Raw genomic sequence first — 20288 nt, 5'->3', positions numbered from 1 at the left:
AAAAAAAGGGAAAAAATAAAGTATGTGTCAATCTACGTTCATCTCATCAGTTGTCTCTCTGGTGGTGGACAGTGTTTTTTCATGGGTCATTTGGAATTCTCTTAGATCACTGTATTGAATAGAGTAGCTAAGGCTTTCACTCTTGATCATTGTTACAACATTGCTGTTATGTGTTCAGTGTTCTGCTGGTTTTGCGCACTTCAGTTTGCATCAGAAAGGGTTTCCTCTTTGATTAAATGAGATTATATTTGTTAATTGCTTATCAGGGTACCTAGCATGTAGTAGGTACTCTGTAAATGCTTACTTCCTTGTTCCTGTTGTCTGTACCTGTGAGTCCTTTTTCTCTTTATCTTTTTGGGGTATAGATCCAGTAATGGCATCACTGGGTCAGCAGGTGCTCAGAATGTTATAACACTGGAGGCATAATTCAAAATTTTCTCCATGATGCTTGGACCATTTCATAGCTCCATCAGAAGTGCATCAATGTACCTGTTTTCCCAAAGCCCCTCTAGCCTCTGTTATTTAAACTTTTTAGTGGCACACGGCATGCATCCTTTAGAGATGTTTTGTCTTATTCCTGGGCCTCCTGCCATCTACAGAGAAACAGGTTTTAGGATTGAATTCCAATATGGTTTCTCTGAACCTGACTCCAGTTCCATTTCCATTGAGCAGGACTTGCATTTTCCAAACCGTATGTCATCGGCCAGCTGGAGCGAAGGGAAGCACCATGGATCCCGGAGGGAGACATACCAAGGATCAGCCATCCAGGTGAGTTGAGTCCTACCAGGCCAGTCCATCATTGTAAGCAATAGTTCAGTTGGTCCTTTTTTTTTTTAGGGTTATATTTCTTTCTTTTTTACATTTAAAAAAAAATTTTGAGTTCCAAATTCTTTCCCTCCCTGTAACGTCCTTGTTACTTGAGAGGGGCTGCCTGGGTCATATTCACCTAGAGTCTTCGGGTGTCCCCAGATAACGAAGGAGTGGAGTCGACAGAGAGGTGTAGTTTGAAAAGGTTTATTCAGCCATTGTCTCAAGCGGTAAGCGACTACTACTACTACTACTCCTGCCTTCAGTGTTTTATATCTTTTACTCATGGGAACATACCCCAGGGTAACAGTGAACAAAGCAGCAAGGTTTACATATCTTTACCAATAGGCAACACTGAGCATTTTTCTCATGCGAATACCGGTCAAAGTATCAACAAGTACATTTCTTTGCAACCTTATCCTGACTGTGTCCTTCTCCCATGCTGTTCCCGTAAAACGCCATGTACTTCTCGTTCCCAGAATGTTCCCAATACTTGATACATGAACTAGCAATACTTGATACATAAGTTAGCAATACTGGATATATCTTTGTGCTAGAGCTGACTGTGCTTGAGCTAGCAACATTGTGTTGTAGTTTGAGCTTGCCTAGTATCAGAGTTCTGCTGATTAGGGAATGTAAGGTCTGTGGACGGAGAAGCAACCCAGGATATTCTGCACATGTACTAACACCCGAGAGGGGCCTTCGCCCATCAGTGAAGTCTTATGAACAGCCTGTGGTCCTCAACGTCCTACCGATCCCTACACCTCCCCTGTGCCCTTCCCCTGCATTGAGAAGATGAGCTATATGGTACAACTGTACTTGTGAAATCATGCAAAACATATTTCCATATTAGCTATGTTGCAAAAAAGAGAAAACTAGAGTGAAAATTATACTTCAACATACACTCAGAGTTTATCAGTTCTCTTTTTGGAAGTGGACAGCATTTTTCATCAAGTGTCCTTTGGAATTGCCTCCTTAAGAGTAGCTAAGTCTTTTACAGTTGATCATCATACAGTATTGCTATTTCTGCATATAATGTTCTGCTCATTCCATTTTGCATAAGTTCATATAAGTCTTTCCCTTTTTTTCCTCATCATGTCTTATAGCACAATAGTGTTGGAGTCAGAATTGGGGGTATTTAGGGTTAGAGTGGGAGGCATAAATTTAGCGTTCAGAGGCGCACATTTAGGGTAACTTGTTCAGCCATTCCCGCAATTTCCAATTCTTTGCCACCACAAAAAGAACTGCTGTATTTTCATAAATATATTGTTCCTTTTCATTTTTCTTTGATCTCTTTGGGATACAGACTTAGTAGTGCTATTGTTGTGTCAAAGAGTATGCATAGTTTAATAGCTACTGGGTTAAAGATTTACTGGGAAGGCTTCTGTTTATCCCAAATACAGGTAATGCTTACTTTTAGTTTTAGATACTACTTATTTTAAGAAAAACTCCACTTAAGGGGCAGGGCCGTGATCGTGGAAGAAAGAGAGCCTGAGCTCTCCCAAATTCCCTCCCAAACAACTTTAACACCTCAAAATAAATTCTGGAGCAGCAGAACCCACAAAAGGAGGGAGTGAAACAAGACAACTTAGGAGGTTGGCAGGAAAGGTCTGCTGTACCAGGGTGAGAGTAGAGTACAGGTCAGCGCAGGCTGGGCCCCAGCGAACCAGCAGCAGACTGTAGGGGCTCATTCATATACCACAGCAGCTTCCAAAGCTTTCCACCCACAGATGGTGAAGGGGTTGGACAACTAGTCAGAAGGAGGCTACAGATGTCCTTTTTGCTAGCACTAGGTGCAAGACTTGCATTGCTTATACAGGGATCTAGGTCTCAGTTCTGGGGTGAGGAGGAGGAGCACTAGCACACCAGAGCTTCTGGCTGTGTGGGAGTGGTAATCCTGGTCACAGTTTCAGAATGGAAAAGACAACTTGTAGTCACTTAGAGACCAGAACACAGGATAGGACAGTAGTAAACACACCTCTTCTTAGATCATACCACCTTAGAAGAACGGAAAACTGATAGACCTACTAAGACTAGCTCTGAAAACAACTGCACAGAAAACCTGCAGCTTGTGACAGTGCCCCCCTCCACCCCATGAAGTTAAAAGTCAAGAAGTAAGCTGGAAAAATGAACAAACAACAAAAAAGGAAACTGGGAAAGTTACTATGGTGACAGGGAAGATCAAAACAAACTCAGGAGACAACAAAGTCAAAGAAAAATGTGAATTAGTCTCAGGCCCAAAAGAATTCCTGGAAGAGCTCAAAAAGGCTTATCAAACTCAAATAAGAGAGGTAGAAGAAAAATTGAGAAAAAATATGAGTGATACAAGAAAATCTTGGGAAAAAAAGAGTCAGCAGCTTGGTAAAGGAAGCACAAAAAAATACTGAAGAAAATAACACCTTAAAAAGGAGAATAGGCCAAACGGTAAAAGAGGCACAAAAAATCACTGAAGAAAATAACTCCTTAAGAAGTCGAATTGGCCAAATGGAAAAGGAGGTACAAAAGCTCACTGAAGAAAATAATTCCTTAAAAATTAGGATTGGGCAAGTAGAAACTAATGACTCCATGAGACATCAAGAAACAACCAAATAAAATCAAAAGAATGAGAAGATAGAAGAAAATGTGAAATATCTCATTGGAAAAATAACTGACATGGAAAACAGATGCAGGAGAGATAATTTATATTAGACAACTTAAGAATTATTAGATGCCTAGACATCCTATTTTAAGAAATTATCAAGGAAACTGTCCTGATATTCTAGAACCAGAGGACAAAATAAAAGTTGAAAGAATCCATTGATTATCTCTTGAAAGAGATTGCAAAATGAAAACTCCAAGGAATGTTATAGCCGAATTCCAGAGCTCCCTTGTCAAGGAGAAAAAACTGCAAGCAGCCAGGAAGAAACAATTCAAATATCAAATATGGAGCAACAATCAGAATAACATAAGATTTAGCACCTTCTATGTTAAAGGATCAGAGAGCTTTGAATATGATATTCTGGAGGGCACAGGTGTTAGGATTACAACCCAGAATTACCTACCTAGTAACACTGAGTATAATCCTTCAGGGGGAAAAATGGATATTCAATGAAATAGAGAACTGTCAAGCATTCATTTTAAGATCAGAACTGAATAGAAATTTTAATTTTCAAATACACAACTGAAGAGAAGCATAAATAGGTAAACAGGAAAGAGAAATAATAAGGGATTTAATAATGTTAAACTTTACATTCCAACATGGGAAGATATTGTACCTCCTAAGGCCTTTATCATTATTAAGTCATTTAGGAGTCTACATAGACAGCGAGCATGGGGGGTGAGTTGAATATGATGGGAGGATTTCCAAAAATAAAATTAAGTGGTGAGAAAGAAGGCTTTACTGGTAGAAGGGAGAAGAGAGAGGTAGATGAAAGGAAGAGCTTTTGCTGGGGAAGGGAAGATGGAGGGGGTGGTAAGCAGTGCCTGAACTTTACTCTCATCAAAATTGACTCAAAGAAGGTGGTGCAGTGGATAGAGCCCTGGCCCTGAAGTCAGGAGGACCTGAGTTCAAATTCAGCCTCAGACCAGACAGTTGATACTTACTAGCTGTGTGACCCTGGGCAAGTCACATAACCCCAGTTGCCTAAAAAAAAAATGGCTCAAAGAAGGAATAACATACACACTCAATTGGGTATAGAAATCTATCTTACTGTACAGGAAAGTAGGAGGTGAAAGGGAAGGGGCGGGGAGAGCCTGATAAAAGGGAGACAGATTGGGGGAGGCAGTAGTTGGAAGCAAAACACTTTTGAGGATGGACCAGGTGAAAGGAGAGAGAGAATAGGATGAATAGGGGAAAACAGGATGGAGGAAACTATAGTAATTATAATTGTAAAAACTTTTTATAGCAGGTTTATCTGATAAAGGCTTGATTTCTCAACAGACAGAGATCTGAGTTAAATTTCTAAGAATATGAGTCATTCCCCAATTGATAATTGGTCAAAGGATGTGAACAGGCAGTTTTCAGAAGAAATCAAAGCTATTTATAGTCATATGACAAAATGCTCCAAATCATTATTGATTAGAGAAATACAAATTGAAACAACTCTGAGGGACTACCTCCATACCTATCAGATTGGCTAATACAACAAAAAAAGGAAAATCAGACGTTTTGGAGGGGATATAGGAAATTTGGGACACTGATACATTGTCGATGGAGTTATGAACAGATTTAACCATTCTGTAGAACAATTTGGAACTATGCCCAAAGGTCTTTAAAACCATGCATACCCTTTGACCCAGCAATACCATTACTAGCCCTCTATCCCAAAGAGATTATTAAAAAAAAAAAAAAAGGAAAAGGACCTTTACATACAAAAATATTATAGCAGCTCTTTTTGTGGTGGCAAAGAATTGGAAATTGAGGGGATGCCCATCAATTTTGAAAGGCTGAACAAGCTGTGGTATATGATTGTGATGGAATACTCTAAGAAGTGACAAGCAGAATGTTCTCAGAAGAACCCAGAAATACTTAGATGAACTGATGTGAAGGGAAATGAGCAGAACCAGGAGAACATTGTACATAGTAATAGCAATACTGTATGATGGTCAACTGTGAATGACTTAGCTATTTTCAGGAATATAGTGATCCAAGACAGTTCTTAAACATTTACAATGAAATATGCCATCCATCCCCAGAGAAAGAACTAATGGATTCTGAATGCAGATCAAGATTTTTTTTACTTTATTTTTCTTGGCCTGTGTTTTCTTTCACAACATGACTAATGTAGAAATATGTTTTGCATGACTGCACGTGTATAATCTATATAAAATGGCTTGCTTTATCATGGAGGGGAGATGCAAGGAGGGATAGATTTTGGAATTTAAAATTCTTAAAAACTAATTGTTTTGACATAAATTGGGGAAAAAATATACTATTAAATAAAAAATAAAAGGAAAGCTCCATTCATTCCTGTGTTCTTAATAGGAATGAATGTTGTATTTTGGCAAAAATCTCTTCTACATGTATTGATATTATCAAATGATTTTTGTTGTTTCAATAATTTATATGGTCAATTATGCTTATAGTTTTCCAAATATTAAACCAGCCATGCATTCCTGGTATAAATCTCATGTGATCACAGTGCATTATCCTTGTGACATATTACTATAATCTCTTTGCTGTTGTGTTTTATTTAAAATTTTTACATTTATATTGATTAAGGAAATCAGTCCATATTGTTCTTTCTCTTTTTTTGCTCTTTCTGATCCAGGTATCAAAAACATATTTGTGTCATAGAAAGAATTTGGTAGGATTCCTTTGCTTGTTTTTTCAAATAGTTTATATGTGGTATTGGAATTCATTATTATTTAAATATTTGGTAGAATTTCCTTGTAAATCCGTCTTATCCTGGAGATTTTTCTTAGGGAGCTCTTTTATGTCTTGTTCAGTTTCTTTTTCTAAGATAAAGTTTAAGTATTCAATTTCTCCTTCTGTTAATCTAGACAATTTATAATTTTTAAAATATTCATCCAGTTCATTTAAACTGTCAGTTTTATTGGAATATAATTGGGCAAAATCATTCCTAATAATTGTTTTAATTTTATCTTCATTGGTGGTGTATTCACCCTTTTCATTTTTGATACTGGTAATTTGGTTTTCTTCTTTCTTTTTTTTAAATCACATTAGCCAGTAGTTTACCTATTTGTTTTTTTAGTTTCATGACCAATTCATTGATCTGCTCTTTCTTTTTTTCATTGATATAGCATTTATAGCTATAAATTTTCCCCTAAGTACTTCTTTGGCTCCACTTCACAAACTTTGGTATGTTATCTCATTGTTATTATCTTTAACGAAATTAATGATTATTTCTAGGATTTATTATTTGATCCTTTCATTCTTCAGGGTTAGATTCTTTACTATACAATTCATTTTTGATCTATATTTCCAAGAACATTTATTGAATGTAATTTTTATTGCATTATGGTCTGAAAATGGTGCATTTAATATTTCTGCTTTTCTGCATTTATTTGTAAGGTTATAAGAACTAATAATACAGGCATTTTTTTGCGAAGGTACCATGTACAGCCGAGAAAAAGGTGTATTTCATGTTCCCATTCAGCTTTCTTCAGAGATTTATCATATCTAACTTTTCTAAAATTCTACTCATTGCCTTAACTTCTATCTTATTATGGTTAGATTCATCTAGTTCTGAGAGGGGAGAGTTGGGGTCCCCCCCCCTTATATAATTTTACTATTTCCTCCTATAAGCCATTTCTCTTTTCCTTTAAGAATTTCGGTGGTCTGCTGTTTGGTGCACGTATTTACTGTTGATGTTTTCTCCTTGTCCATGGTACCTTTCACCAAAACGTGGTGATCTCCTTTAAGTAGGTCTGTTTTTGCTTTTGTTTTGTCTGGGATTGTGATTGCTTCCCCTGCCTTTTAGACTTCACTGAGTTAGAACAGATTCTCCTCCAACCCCTTATTTTAACTGTGTGTCTCTCTGTTTGAAAAGTGTTTCCTATAAACAACATATTGTTGGATCTTAGTTTCTAACCCTATATGCTTCTGTTTTATTGGTGAGTTCATCCCATTCACATCGCTGGTTGTTGTCTTCATTTTTGAAGAGGACCAAAATGGCTTCACTGTGCTAGAGTCAAGTTTTAGTGTATCTGACTGGCTGATCAGACCAATGTGAGCTTTCAGTGCTCCACCACAGGTCGGGCACAAGTGGTCCGTGTGAACACTTGGGGTAGATTCTCTAAGTCTGTGCATCTCCCATTTCTCTTGAGCTCCTTCAATTCTGCTCTGCTTATGGAGCACAGCACCTTCTCTGATGTGGGCATGCCATGCTGGGTGGTCCTGTGCCAGTGTCTCTCATGTCACACAATCAATTCCAAAGTTCATAAGAGAGACCTTGAGAGTGTCCTTGTATCGCTTCTTCTGACAACCACATGAGCACTTACCCTGTGTGAGTTCTCTATAAAATAGTCTTTTTGGCAAGCACATGTTTTGCATTTGAACAACATGCCCAGCCCATCAGAGTTGCGCTCTCTGAAGCAGAGTTTGAATGCTTGGCAGGCTAGCTTGGGAAAGGACCTCAGTGTCTGGTATCTTATCCTGCCAGGTGATCTTCAGAATCTTCCTGAGACAGTTCAAATGGAAATGATTCAGTTTCCTGGCATGGTGCTGGTAGACTGTCCAGGTTTCACAGGCATACGACAATGAGGTCAGCACAAGGGCCCAGTTATGATTACTGTGTATTTCCCTTAATACCATTTTCTTCTGTTTATTCTCTCTCTTTTTACCCTCTGCCTCCTCAAAGTATGTTTTGCTTCCGACCACTGCCTACCTTAATCTGCAAATGAGTGTGTATGTATATTCTTCCCTCTGAACCAGTTCAGATGACAGTGATGTTCGAGCTTTGGCACCACTCCTTCCCCTTGAACCCCACTTTTGCCTTCCCTGTAAAAGCTCTCCCTTGTGTGCTTCCTTTATGTAAGATAATTTTTCCATTCTTTCTCTCCCTTCCCCCTTCTCCTAGTACATCCCTCTTTCATACCCTTCCATTTTTATTTCTGAGATCATTCCAACAAAATTGACTCAAACTTATGCCCTCTGTCTATGTAGACTCCTTCTGACTGCCCTAATGATGATAAAGTTCTTAGAAGTTACATGTATCATCTTCCTATGTTGAAATGCAAACACTTAAACCTTATTGGATCCCTTATGATTTCTCTTTTATGGTTACCTTTTTGTGCTTCTCTTGAGTCTTCTATTTGCATGTCAGATTTTCCATTCAGCTCTGGTCTTTTCATTAGGAGTACTTGAAATACCTTGATTTCACCAAATGTCCATAATCCTATAGAATTAGTTTTATTAACTAATACTTAGTTTTCCTCTGGTAAATTATTCTTGGTTTTAGCCCTGGCTCCTTTGGCTTCTGCAATATGATATTCCAAACCCTCTACTCCTTTCTAGTGGTAGCTACTAAATCTTACATGATCCTGAGTGTGACTCCATGGTATTTTTTAAATAGTTTCTTTCTGGTTGGTTTTAGTATTTTCTCCTTGACCTGGAAGTTCTGGAATCTGGGTATGACGTTCTTGAGAGTTTTCATTTTGGAATCTCTTTCAGGAGGTGACTGGTGGATTCTTTTAATTTTAACTCTCTAGTTCTAAGATATTGGGGCAGTTTTCCTTTATAATTTCTTGAACTATGATGTCTAGGCTCCTTTTTTCATCATGGTTTTAAAGTAGTCCAATAATTAACCCTTAAATTATCTCTCCTCCATCTGTTTTCCAGGGTCAATTATTTTTCCAATGATATATTTCACATTTTCTTTTTTTTTTTAACTTTGTTTTACTGTTTCTTGATATCTCATAGAGTCATTAGCTTCCACTTGCCCAATTTTAATTTTTAAGAAATTATTTTCTCCAGTCAACTTTTTTACCCCTTTTTTGGTCCAATTCTACTTTTTAAGGAATTCTTTTCATCAGTGAATTTTTGTATCTCTTTTACCATTTGGCCAATTTTGTTTTTTAAGATGTTATTTTCTTTGGTATTTTTGGTGCCTCTTTTACCAAGTTATTAATTTTCTTTTCTTAATTTTCTTGTATCCTCATTTTCTTTGCCCATTTTTCCTCTGTGACTTTTATCTGATTTTTAAAATAATTTTTTGCACTATCTTTATCTTTTTTCCAGAATTCTTGTTGGGTTTATTTCCAATTTGCACTTTTCTTTGAAGCTTTGCTTGTAGTTCTCTTCCCATTTTTTTAAACCTCTGAATTTGTCACCATATAGCTTTTTATGGTCAGATTCTCTTTTCTTTTTTGTTCATTTTTCTAGCCTATTTCTTGACTTTAAACTTTATGTTAAAGTTGGGCTATGTTCACCTGGGGTACAAAAGGCACTATTCCAAGCTTCAGATTTTTTCAGAACAAATTCTGGGGATTTGAAAGTTTTTGGTGCTTCCAAAGTGGTATAATCCTGGGAGAGGTATGGTCACTGCTCTTCGGGTCTACACTCCAATCCTTACCCAGGGAGGGCTCCTGATCCTCGGCAGCCACAAGTGCTATTGCTCCTCTGGGCCCCTGTTGACCACAAGCATTCCCTGCTGCTCTGGAACTGTGACCCAGAAGTGGAGATGGATAATGACGTTTCCAAACAGCACTCTTGCCTCTTACCAGTGCTAGCACAGGTTTCCCCTGTATCCCTTTCTGACTAGTTATCCAATCCCTTTTACTGTCTCTGGGCTGACAGGTCCCAGAGCTGCTTCGGCTGTCACTGCCACCTCTGAGGCCCACAGCTAGTGCTGTTTTCATGTACATTCAGATTGACGCCCATCCCCATGTTGTAGATCTCTTGTTCTGAGCTGCTAACTTGTCTTGGACTGGGAAAATGGCTCACCCCAACATTTTGTTGGCTGTGCCTTTCCAGAATTTTATTTCTGGTATTACTTTAAAGTAGTTTGTTGGGGAACATTGGGAGAGCTGCCTCTATTCTGCCACCTCCTATAAAATGTTGAACAGAGCTCCCTAGTACTGTGGATGCACACTCAGCCTACTTGTCACAAGCTCATTTATCAAACTTCATTTTCCCTTGAATAAGTCAACACCTGGATATGGATCCATTTCAATCTCCCTCCCAGGATAGAGTAAAAAGGGCCTCAGAAAGGGCAGATCTTTTCTCTCTTTTTTTTTTTTTGCATTGCACCAAGAATAGCAATCTTTTCTGCTTCACCTCATTTTAAACTTTTTTTTTTAATTTTTAGGCAGTTGGAGTAAAGTGACTTGCCCAGGGTCACACAGCTAGTAAGTGTCAAGTGTTTGGTCTGAGGCGAGATATGAACTCAGGTCCTCCTGACTACAAGGCTGGTGCTCTATCCACTGCGCCACTTAGCTGCCCCCACTTTAAATGTTTTAAAGGATCTTATTTACATGCTACCCTATTCCCTTCTGATGTTTTTGGTTTATAAATTTTTTGGAATTTTTAATTAAAATTTTCTTTACAAGAATATAATTAAACAATTTTTAAAAACAAACTTTCAAAAAAGGAAAAAAAAACCACCTGAGGTTTTACCTTACACCATGAATATTGACAAAGAGACAAGAAATAGCAACAGTCATTGAGGGGTAGCTGGTGTTGGAAGGCAGGCACACCGACTTACTGTTACTGGTGCCAGGAAGTGGTCCAACTATTATTGATTTCATTTTGGAGTTAAGTGAACAAAACTACTAAACTATCCCTAGACTCTCCTATTGCTGAGCATATGCCTTGAGGAAATATAGAAAGACAGAAGCCAAAGTTCAGTATCTGTACCAAAACACATTAGCATTTTTGGATATTTTAAAAAAGCATTTAAGTGCTTCCTGTGTGCCAAATACAGTGCTAAGTGCCAGGTGTACAGACAGAAAAGTCAAACATTCCCTGCTCTCCAGGAACTCACATTCTAATGGGAGAATCAACCCATAGGGAAGGTTTCAGTTACAAATCAGGCAAAGGTCTTTAAGGTGCAGCAGCAAGGCACATGGTCATGCCTCTTCTTTAATGTCATTTCCACTGCTGAAATCAAATTTGTTTGTAATATTGAATCATTTGATACTCTTCCCAAGGCCCTTGGTGACAAGAACTTTATTTCTGGGTCTTTAGCAGTTTGGCTTTAGCCCCTGCAGGAGCAGTGGCCAGACTACATCTCCCTTGGGGTTGCTTCCCAGGATGATGGCTGTGGGCATTGGGCTGGAAACACTGCTCTTTGGTCCAACATCGTGGGCTACCACTCTTAGGGTCTGATCAGCGGGGTGGTGATTAGGGTGGTAGTGAAGGTGGTTTGACTGGCCTGCCACATGCTGCCTCCTGTCTCTGCCACAGGGTGCCCTGCTATTTAGCCTGTCCAGTGTTGGATTGATGGTTGGCTGGCCCCTTCCTCACAGGAAAAGGAAGCAAAGTGGGTGCCTGTCAATTTAACCAATAAAGTGAATGCCCATTGATTAGAAAATATCCTATACAGCTAAGGGATATGAGTATAATAGACCCTTTTGTTGTAAGAAATGAATATTAAGATATCTAGAGAAACTGGGAAGACTCGTAGACAGTGAAGTTGAGTAAAAGAAGGAGCAAAGGGAGAACATTCTACACATGTCTACAACCATGTGAATGGAAGGGTCCCTCAAAGAATGAGTCACTGAAAAATCACAGCAGGTCCTGGAAATGAGCGGGCAAGACCCCTAGTGAGAGAAATGGTTATTATTATTTGCTTGTACTGAATAACTAATTATTGAATTAAAACTAAGGTTTTCCCCCCTTTTCTACTTCCTCATCCAGAAATCAGTGTGGGAAATCTTAGACTTAAAGACTTACCCAGGCTAAGATCTGATCAAAGACAGTAAAGAAATTCTAAGTTTAGGCAGATGGGTGGATTCTTGCTCCTTGTGTTTACTCAAACAGGTCTGGGAAAGTGCAGATTGTCCCTTTTTTCAGACAGGTGAAACAGGAATTGATAAGTCTCTTTGACCAAGACTTGAGTGATCCAGGTCATGTTCCACCAAGACTCTCATTACAACGAGCCCACCTCTCCTTATAATATTTATTTTCTTGTTAATTGTCAACGAGTCAGAGTTGATTGCCACCCTCAGAACATCCGCTCTTCCAAGGACACATAAACCATGAGGGGTTTGGTATTCGAGAGTGTCATTGACCTCTTTTATTTATAACGTGCTAGCATTATTAATAAAATGGATAAATTACCCAGAAACTATGTTTCTCGAACTTTTTAAACATCACACTAGTCTCCCTTAGAACGGGAGCTGGGGACCTGTCTCAGAGCCGATGTCAGTCTCATGCTCTTCAACTTGTTCATGAGTGAGGGGTCCCTTTGAGAAGAGAACAGAATGGTGGTCAGGGAGATACAAGAGGTAGGAAAAAATGGTCTTTTTAGATGCTTTGTCAGAAATGTGTCATTCTGCTGGTTATTGTCTTGTGCTTTTGATTGTTCACTGGAGAGTTAGATGGGAGGTTTGCATGTTCTTTTGTGTTCTTACGGAATGGCAGTGGTATTTGTGTTCCCGGCACAGAGGAAGCATTAAGTAAGTGTACCCTGATTGCCTGATTGTGTATGTAACACTTTCTCCGTAAAAAATAACCTATTTTGCTGGTATAGTGTGAACATTTCACAACTACAGTGAATATTGGCATTGATATGGGACCTCTTTGGAGTTTGTATTTAGTGGTGCAATTTTTGATTATGTATACTTTATGGACTTTTCTCATGTAATTCCAAACTGTTTTCCAGAGTATTTGGGCCAATTCAGAGCTCCACCCAGACTGTATTAGTATGTCCCATGAGTTCTTCCTGTAGTGATGACTTTCATGTTGTATCATCTTTTCAATTTGCTGGATGTGAGAAAAATCTTCAGGGTTGTTTTAATTTACAATTATCTTAACTCTTAAGGATATGGGATATTTTTAATATACTCGTAAATAGTTTACATTTCTTTTGAGTATTCTGAATATTCAGTGGTCTAACTACCCCGTTAATGCTGTCCTAGATATAATGCTCATGTCAGTAAGCAGTGATTCTCTGGAAGTTAAAGGATCATCTATACCAGTTTAGGAATAGTGTTGAGTGCTCATATTCAGTGCCCTTGACTCTTTTCAAAGAAAATATTTCTGATATACAGTTGTCTCACTGTGTCACCTGTCAGGTGCAAGCCTTTTGGCCTCTCTTGCTTCTTCCTGAACTATATTTTTAAAAATATTTTTCACCTTTTTCTGTGCCCACCCTGACATTAGAGTCACTGAGTTATTGTAGTCTACCAACTATGTTCCAGGCACTGTGGTAAGCACAGGGGATATAGAAACTAAAAATGAAACACTACCTTGTCCTCGATGAGTTTACACTATATTGGGGAAGATAATGTGTAAACCACGTTATTTTCAAGGATAAAAAGGAAGGCCTAATGATTGGAGAGAAAGTCAGTATTCATGGATAGATTATACCCCAAATGAATATGACAGTACCACTAAATTAATGTACAGATATCATCTGGTGCCAATCTAATTAAAAAGGCAATTCTTTATGAAATATGTAAATCAACAATGTAATTTATATGAAAAGCTTTGTGATTAAGAATATCAATGACATTCATCCATAAAGATAAGGAGCAAAAGTTGTCTAGCATCAGATGATCTTATAATTATATGTGAAAACAATTATAAGAATTATGTGGTACTAGTTTGAAAAAGAAAAGTAGATCAGTGACACGCACTCCATTAGAAAGACTTAGAAGGAAATGCATATGGCAACCTAGTGTTGATCTATGCTAGAGCACAAAGTACTAGGGGAAGCTTTCATTATTTTATCCAAATTGCTAATGAATAAATGAACTGGAGAGTGCAGTTTGCTGGAAGATAGGTCTGGAGAGATTTTACTTGATGAATGTCATCATCATGAAAACCAGAAGTGATTTTTCAAATGGAAACATCAGTTAGCAGTTTGCACTAGATCAGAAGAAAGACCTCAAAGTAGCTGCATGTGGCTTCTCGTGCTGGATCCACACAGGAGCAGAAATTCTGACGGGAAGGGATTCTATATTTGATCACAACTTGAGCACATTTTGCAGGAAAACATGGCTTGAGGATAATAGTTCTTCATTTATTCAGAGGTAATACTGTAGATACCGTGTATACAGCAGCAGCAGTGATTATTTAAATTTTTTATTTCTTTCAGATTGGGAAACTAAGTATGAATCCATGGAGTCTACTTCAAAGCTGAGTATTTCAATGATAGATTCACCCCAGGGAATACTCAAGAGGGATGGTCTCCTTATTTCCTCATTGGGAGAATCCTTGGAATGTAATGCCAAGTTAGAAAATCATCTGAGGAATGAAGAAAAACACTTCTGGGAAGTCAAAATCGCACAAAAGAAACAACCCAATAAATTTATAGTCCATGGAAATAATCGTTATTGCAGAAGCTTCAGTCTAGGGCCAATTCTTTTCCCACAACATATAGTAGGAAGGAGTCTAAGTATATGTGACGTACATGGAGAGTTCTTTAGAATGCATACAGATAGAAGAAAATGTAATAATAGGTGCTCAAATAGAACTTCAAAATACAGGAAATGCCTTATGTATAATTCAGCCTTTATTGACAGTGGTGGAATATGTATTGGAGAGAGGCTTTATGATTGTGATGAATGTGAGAAGACTAATCCAAGGAAAGGATTCACCCTTCATGAGAAAATTCTTACTGGAGAGAAACCTTATGAAACTAATGAATGTGGGACCACCTTTTGCCTAAGGATGGAGATTCCCAGATATCAGAATATTCTTACTGGTGAGAAACCTCATCAGTGTAATGTATGTGGAAAGACCTTTCGACTGAAAGCCCAACTAAATCAGCATCACACGATTCATACTGGTGAGAAACCATATAAATGCAGTGATTGTGGAAAGGCCTTTCGACTAAAAGGACAACTGAATGAACATCAGAAAATTCATACTGGTGAGAAGCCGTATAAATGTAATGAATGCGGGAAGGCCTTTTGCAGGCGTTCAAACCTCACTGAACATCAGAGAATTCATACTGGTGAGAAACCTTATGGATGTAATGAATGTGGCAGGGCCTTCTGCCTGAGTGCAGCTCTTACTAAACATCAGAGAATTCATACTGGTGAGAAACCCTATGAATGTAGTATATGTGGGAAGGCCTTTAGACTTAAAGCACAGCTTAATCAACATCAGTCGATTCATACAGGTGAGAAACCATTTGAATGCAATGAATGTGGTAAGGCTTTCCGTCAAAAAGGACAGCTCAACGAACATCAGAAAATTCATACTGGTGAGAAACCTTATCAATGTAGTGAATGTGGCAAGGCCTTCTGCAGGCGTTCAAACCTCACTGAACATCAGAGAATCCATACTGGTGAGAAACCTTATGAATGTAATGAATGTGGGAGGGCCTTCTGCCTAAGTACAACTCTTACTGAGCACCAGAGAATTCATACTGGTGAGAAACCTCATGAATGTACTGAATGTGGGAAGGCCTTCCGACTAAAAGCACAGCTTAATCAACATCGCAGAATTCATACTGGAGAAAAACCTTACAAATGTAATCAATGTGGGAAGGCCTTCTGTAGACGCTCTAACCTTACAGAGCATCAGAAAATTCACACTGGAGAGAAACCATATGAATGTTTTGAATGTGGGAAAGCCTTTAGCCAGAAAGTAAAACTTATCCAACATCAGACAATTCATACTGGTGAAAAACCTTATGAATGTAATGAATGTGAGAAATCCTTCCGTCTGAGCACAGCACTTACTGAACACCAGAGAATTCATACTGGAGAGAAACCTTATGAATGTAATGAATGTGGGAAGGCCTTCCGACTAAAAGCACAGCTTAATCAACATCGGAGAATTCATACTGGAGAGAAACCTTATGAATGTGATAAATGTGGGAAGGCTTTCTGTTGGGGCACACAGCTTATAGAACATAAAAGAATTCATTCTGGAGTAAAACCTTATGAATGTAGTGAATGTGGAATATCATTCCACCTGAGAAGAGAGTATACGCAACATCAGAGAATTCATTCTACAAAGAAAATATATGGATATAATGATTAAGGGAAGGCTTTGTTCCTGAGCAAATACTACACTCATCATGAGCTTGTGCTAATCAGAAAAAAGCTTATGTATTTGATGAATATGGAAAGTCTTCAAACCACAGCACAAAACGAATTCAACATCAGATGAATATAAAAATATGAATATAACAAACCAATGAAATGCTTAAGCTAGAGTTATCATCCTTTACTAAAAATTAGAGAATTGAAACTTAGGGAAACCCTTTCTCACATTCCAGCCCTATTCCTTCTCAAATTTACAATGCCAAACTTATTCCATGACTTACACTCTTCATTTATTGAGAAAATTCAGGACAATCTCATAGATGCTCCTTCACTTGCCTACTTAACCATCTGAAGGCTGTCAACCATACACACACATTTCTATCACAAAGGAAAAAATATCCTTCCTCTTCTTTAAGATGATTTCCTTACTCCTCCAACCCCTTAATCCCATTCCCCTCCTTGCTAATTCCAGGATATTACTCCAGCAATGATGCATCTTCACTCTATTCATCTAGATCAAGATTTCCCAGAAGTCTACAGTTAAATTGCCCAGTTAAAGAAATGGTGGTTTTTTAAATTATATGCAACTCACTGTGCTCCTATAGCTATAGACAAAAACTTTTTCTTTAAAGCCCTAGTCTTCTCAGCACTAACTTTTTAAAGTAGAGGACACTTCAGTGAATTAGCATGTAATGTGAAGATGAGTAGAGTAGTCCCAACTAAGGGGATCCCAAAGAGATCCCAATAACAGGTGGCTATGGAGTTGAACATTAAATGAAGCTAACAGGGTTTGAAAAGGTGAAAGGAAGAGTGCATTTCAGGATGTATAGATTTGTTTTTCTATGCTTGATACAAGGGAGGGTTCTATGGTGGGGGAGTTCTATGGTGGTAGATAGTCATGATAGAAATACAAATACATGGCAATACAGCATTTTAAAGAATTTTTCCTTTTCATTATCGTGTACTTGGCAGACATCAAAAACATGAACATTTCCTTAGACCAGAGATTCTTAACATTTTTTGTGTTATAGATTCCTGTGGCAGTCTAGTCAATTCCATGGATCTCTTCTTAGGATGTTTTTTTTTTTTAAATTCAAAATCAAAATGTTGAACTTTAGAAGTTGTAAAAATAAAATAAAGATGTAATTCCCCCAACTGCCTGAAATCTACCCCTGGACTCCAGGTTAGGAATACCTGCCCTGGGCAAAAAGAATAGAAAAGGGAATGAACATGAACAGTAAATCTCCACTATTTATCTATTGTGGGTTTTATGTGTTTATTCTAAATTTTTCATGGCAGTTTCAACACTGCCCTGCTAGTCTCCAATTCACTGTAAACTATCATGTGTTCTTTTTTTTTTTTTAATCCTATCCACAGCACTTAACTCAGTGTCTGGCACACTGTAAGTGTTAAATGGTTACTGACTTTTAGTGGAATGTAGAGTGTGTTGATAGATTGTGGAGGCTTTTAAATCCCTAGGTGGGGAGTTGGTATTTTTTATTCTTGGGGGAATACATAGCCACTGGGTTTTTTGAGCAGAAGGGTGATGTGGATTATACAAAAGGATCTGTCCTTCACCCAGACTACTTTTGTAGTTGGGTTGGAATTCACCTAGATAAGATGGTCTTTATCTTTACCCTTTAATCAGAACTAAACTCTCCCATTTTGGGGGAGGGAGGGTTCTCCCAGGACTGAGGACAATGTTAACACAATCTCGTCATCCACCCTGTCCTTCAGAAGCTGCTCTGGCCTAGCCTTTAAATGAGGAAACAGAAAGGGCCCCCTCCCATATTAATTGGTTATTAATCATCATTTGTCTCAAGGAAGAAGGATCAATATAGGTTGTGACAATAAGATTGTAGACCTGGGAACCTAGAAGGATGATGAGATCCTCAAAAGAAACAGGGAATCAGAGGCAGCTAGGTGGCACAGTGGATAGAGCTCTGGCCTTTTAGTTCAAATCCAGCCTCAGACAACTGACACTTACTAGCCCTGTGACCCTGGGCAAGTCACTTAACCCTGGTTGCCTCACCAAAAAGCAAAAAAAAAAAAAAGGAAGAAGAAGAAATTGGGAATTTCAGAAGAAGTAGGTTTTGGGGGATATTCTCTTTTGGACACGTCAAATTTGGGATGCCTGAGACATGCTCCTTGAAATGTCCAGAGACAGCTAGCCCAAGAGAGAGACTACAGCTAGTTATAGGAACCTAGAAATCATGAGCACAGAGATAATTAAATCCATATGAGCTGAGGAGGTTCCCAGGAAGGCATAAAGAGAAAAGAGAATAGGACCTTGCACCTTGGGGCACATCCACAGCCATTGTGACATAGATCTGGACACAGCAGTGTATACTAAGGAGTGGTCAGTAGTAGGAGAGCCAAGAGAAAGCAATGTCACTCCTCACCTTGGCATTTAAAAACCTTCACTAGCTGGCTCCAAACCACTGGTACCAACCTAGAGAGGAGGAGAGGGTGGTCCACAGTGTCCAATGCAGCACAGAAGTCAAGAGGAGCACTAGGAAAAGACCATTCGTCATGGTAAGTAAGACATCATTGGAAACTTCTGAGTAGTGAGGCCTGAAACCACATTGCAAAGGGTTGTGGAGTGAGAGGAAGGGGAATGTAGGGAGTGAGAGTCGACAGCTTTTCTGTATATTCATTCCGCTGAGCAGTGGGTGGATATAGAACATTAACTTGAGAGGATGGTTTGGTTTAGAGTCTTTAAAGACAGAGAGATGACACGGAGGCAGCAAGGGGGGCACCAATAGATTTGTAAAGCTTGAAGATTAATGTGGAAGTTAATTTAGTAGAGAAGCTTGAAACAGCTGGGATCAAAGGAACACAGAGGGAAATCCCTCCACCCTCTTCATCAATACAGAGGAAAGCTTGATAAGTTATGTTAAGGGGCTGTGAGATAGAGAGAGGGAGAAAACTGCGGTCACTCAGAATGGCCCTTCTTTGCTCTACAGTACATGGGGCAAGGTCTTCAGCCATGAAGGATGGGTGTGGTGTGGTAGGCTTGAGAGAGGAGAATATTTGTTTTGCTCTTGAGCAAGCACCAGAGCAGCCTTATGTATACAGTCAATGTGGAAAGCTCTTCTATCAGAACCCAAAACATATTCAACATTGAACAATTCCTATGGACAAAACTCTTGTGAATGTAATCAGTTAAACATTTATTAACTGCATACGACATTGTCCTAAGCACTAGGGATACAAAAAAGAGGCAAAAGATAGTTCCTGTCCTCAAGGAGGTCACAATCTAATGGGAAAGAAAGACCACAAACAAAAATATAGAGACAAGCTATTTAAAGGATAAATAGGAAATAATTAAGAGAGGGAAGGCACTAGAATTAAGAGAGGCTGAAAAAGGTTTCCAGTGAAAAAAAAAAAGGGATCTTGTACTTAAGGGCAGCCAGCAGGCAAAGACAAAGGTGAGCGTTCCAGACCTGGGAGAGCTGTGAGATGAGGGTCTTGTCTAGGGAGCAGCAGCAAGGCCAGGATCAGCGGATCATCTGTGCAGGGTTTGCTGTAAGGACTGGAAAGGCAGGAGGGGCTAGGTTTTGAAGGGGTTTGAATGGAGTAGGAAGGGGTGACCTGATCAGCCTGTGCTTCAGGAAAATCTTAATGGCAGATGGACTAGAATGGGGTGTGGGGAGAGACTCGAGGCAGGCAGGTCCAGGCATGAGAGGATGAGGATAGGGGCAGTGTCAGCATATTTGAGATATGCTGAAAAGGGGCATTGGACAGGCCTTTCTTGGCAACAGTTTGAATGTGGGGAATAACAGATAGTGAGGAGACAAGATTGACAAATATAAGAACCATTTGTAAGCCAGAGTTCAGTTCCTTTACAGAAAGTTGAAACTTAGAGAAACCCT

At 38.8% G+C, this 20288-nt stretch overlaps 1 protein-coding gene across 1 annotated transcript in view; it reads left to right on the top strand.

Annotated features, from left to right (window-relative positions):
- LOC144456631 (uncharacterized) overlaps nucleotides 1–20288 on the top strand; it is a 50163-nt gene that overhangs the window by 5087 nt on the left and 24788 nt on the right. The window contains 2 exon segments of the mRNA XM_078151913.1: nucleotides 673–768; nucleotides 14511–16313. Coding sequence (XP_078008039.1) covers nucleotides 673–768; nucleotides 14511–16313 — 1899 coding nt within the window.

This window comes from Phascolarctos cinereus, unplaced genomic scaffold (assembly GCF_003287225.1).
Source record: "Phascolarctos cinereus isolate Bilbo 61053 unplaced genomic scaffold, phaCin_HiC Scaffold_4;HRSCAF=312, whole genome shotgun sequence".
Lineage (NCBI taxonomy): Eukaryota > Metazoa > Chordata > Mammalia > Diprotodontia > Phascolarctidae > Phascolarctos > Phascolarctos cinereus.
The sequence above is the reverse complement of the archived record's forward strand: the minus strand, read 5'-3'. Positions and strand labels throughout refer to the sequence as shown.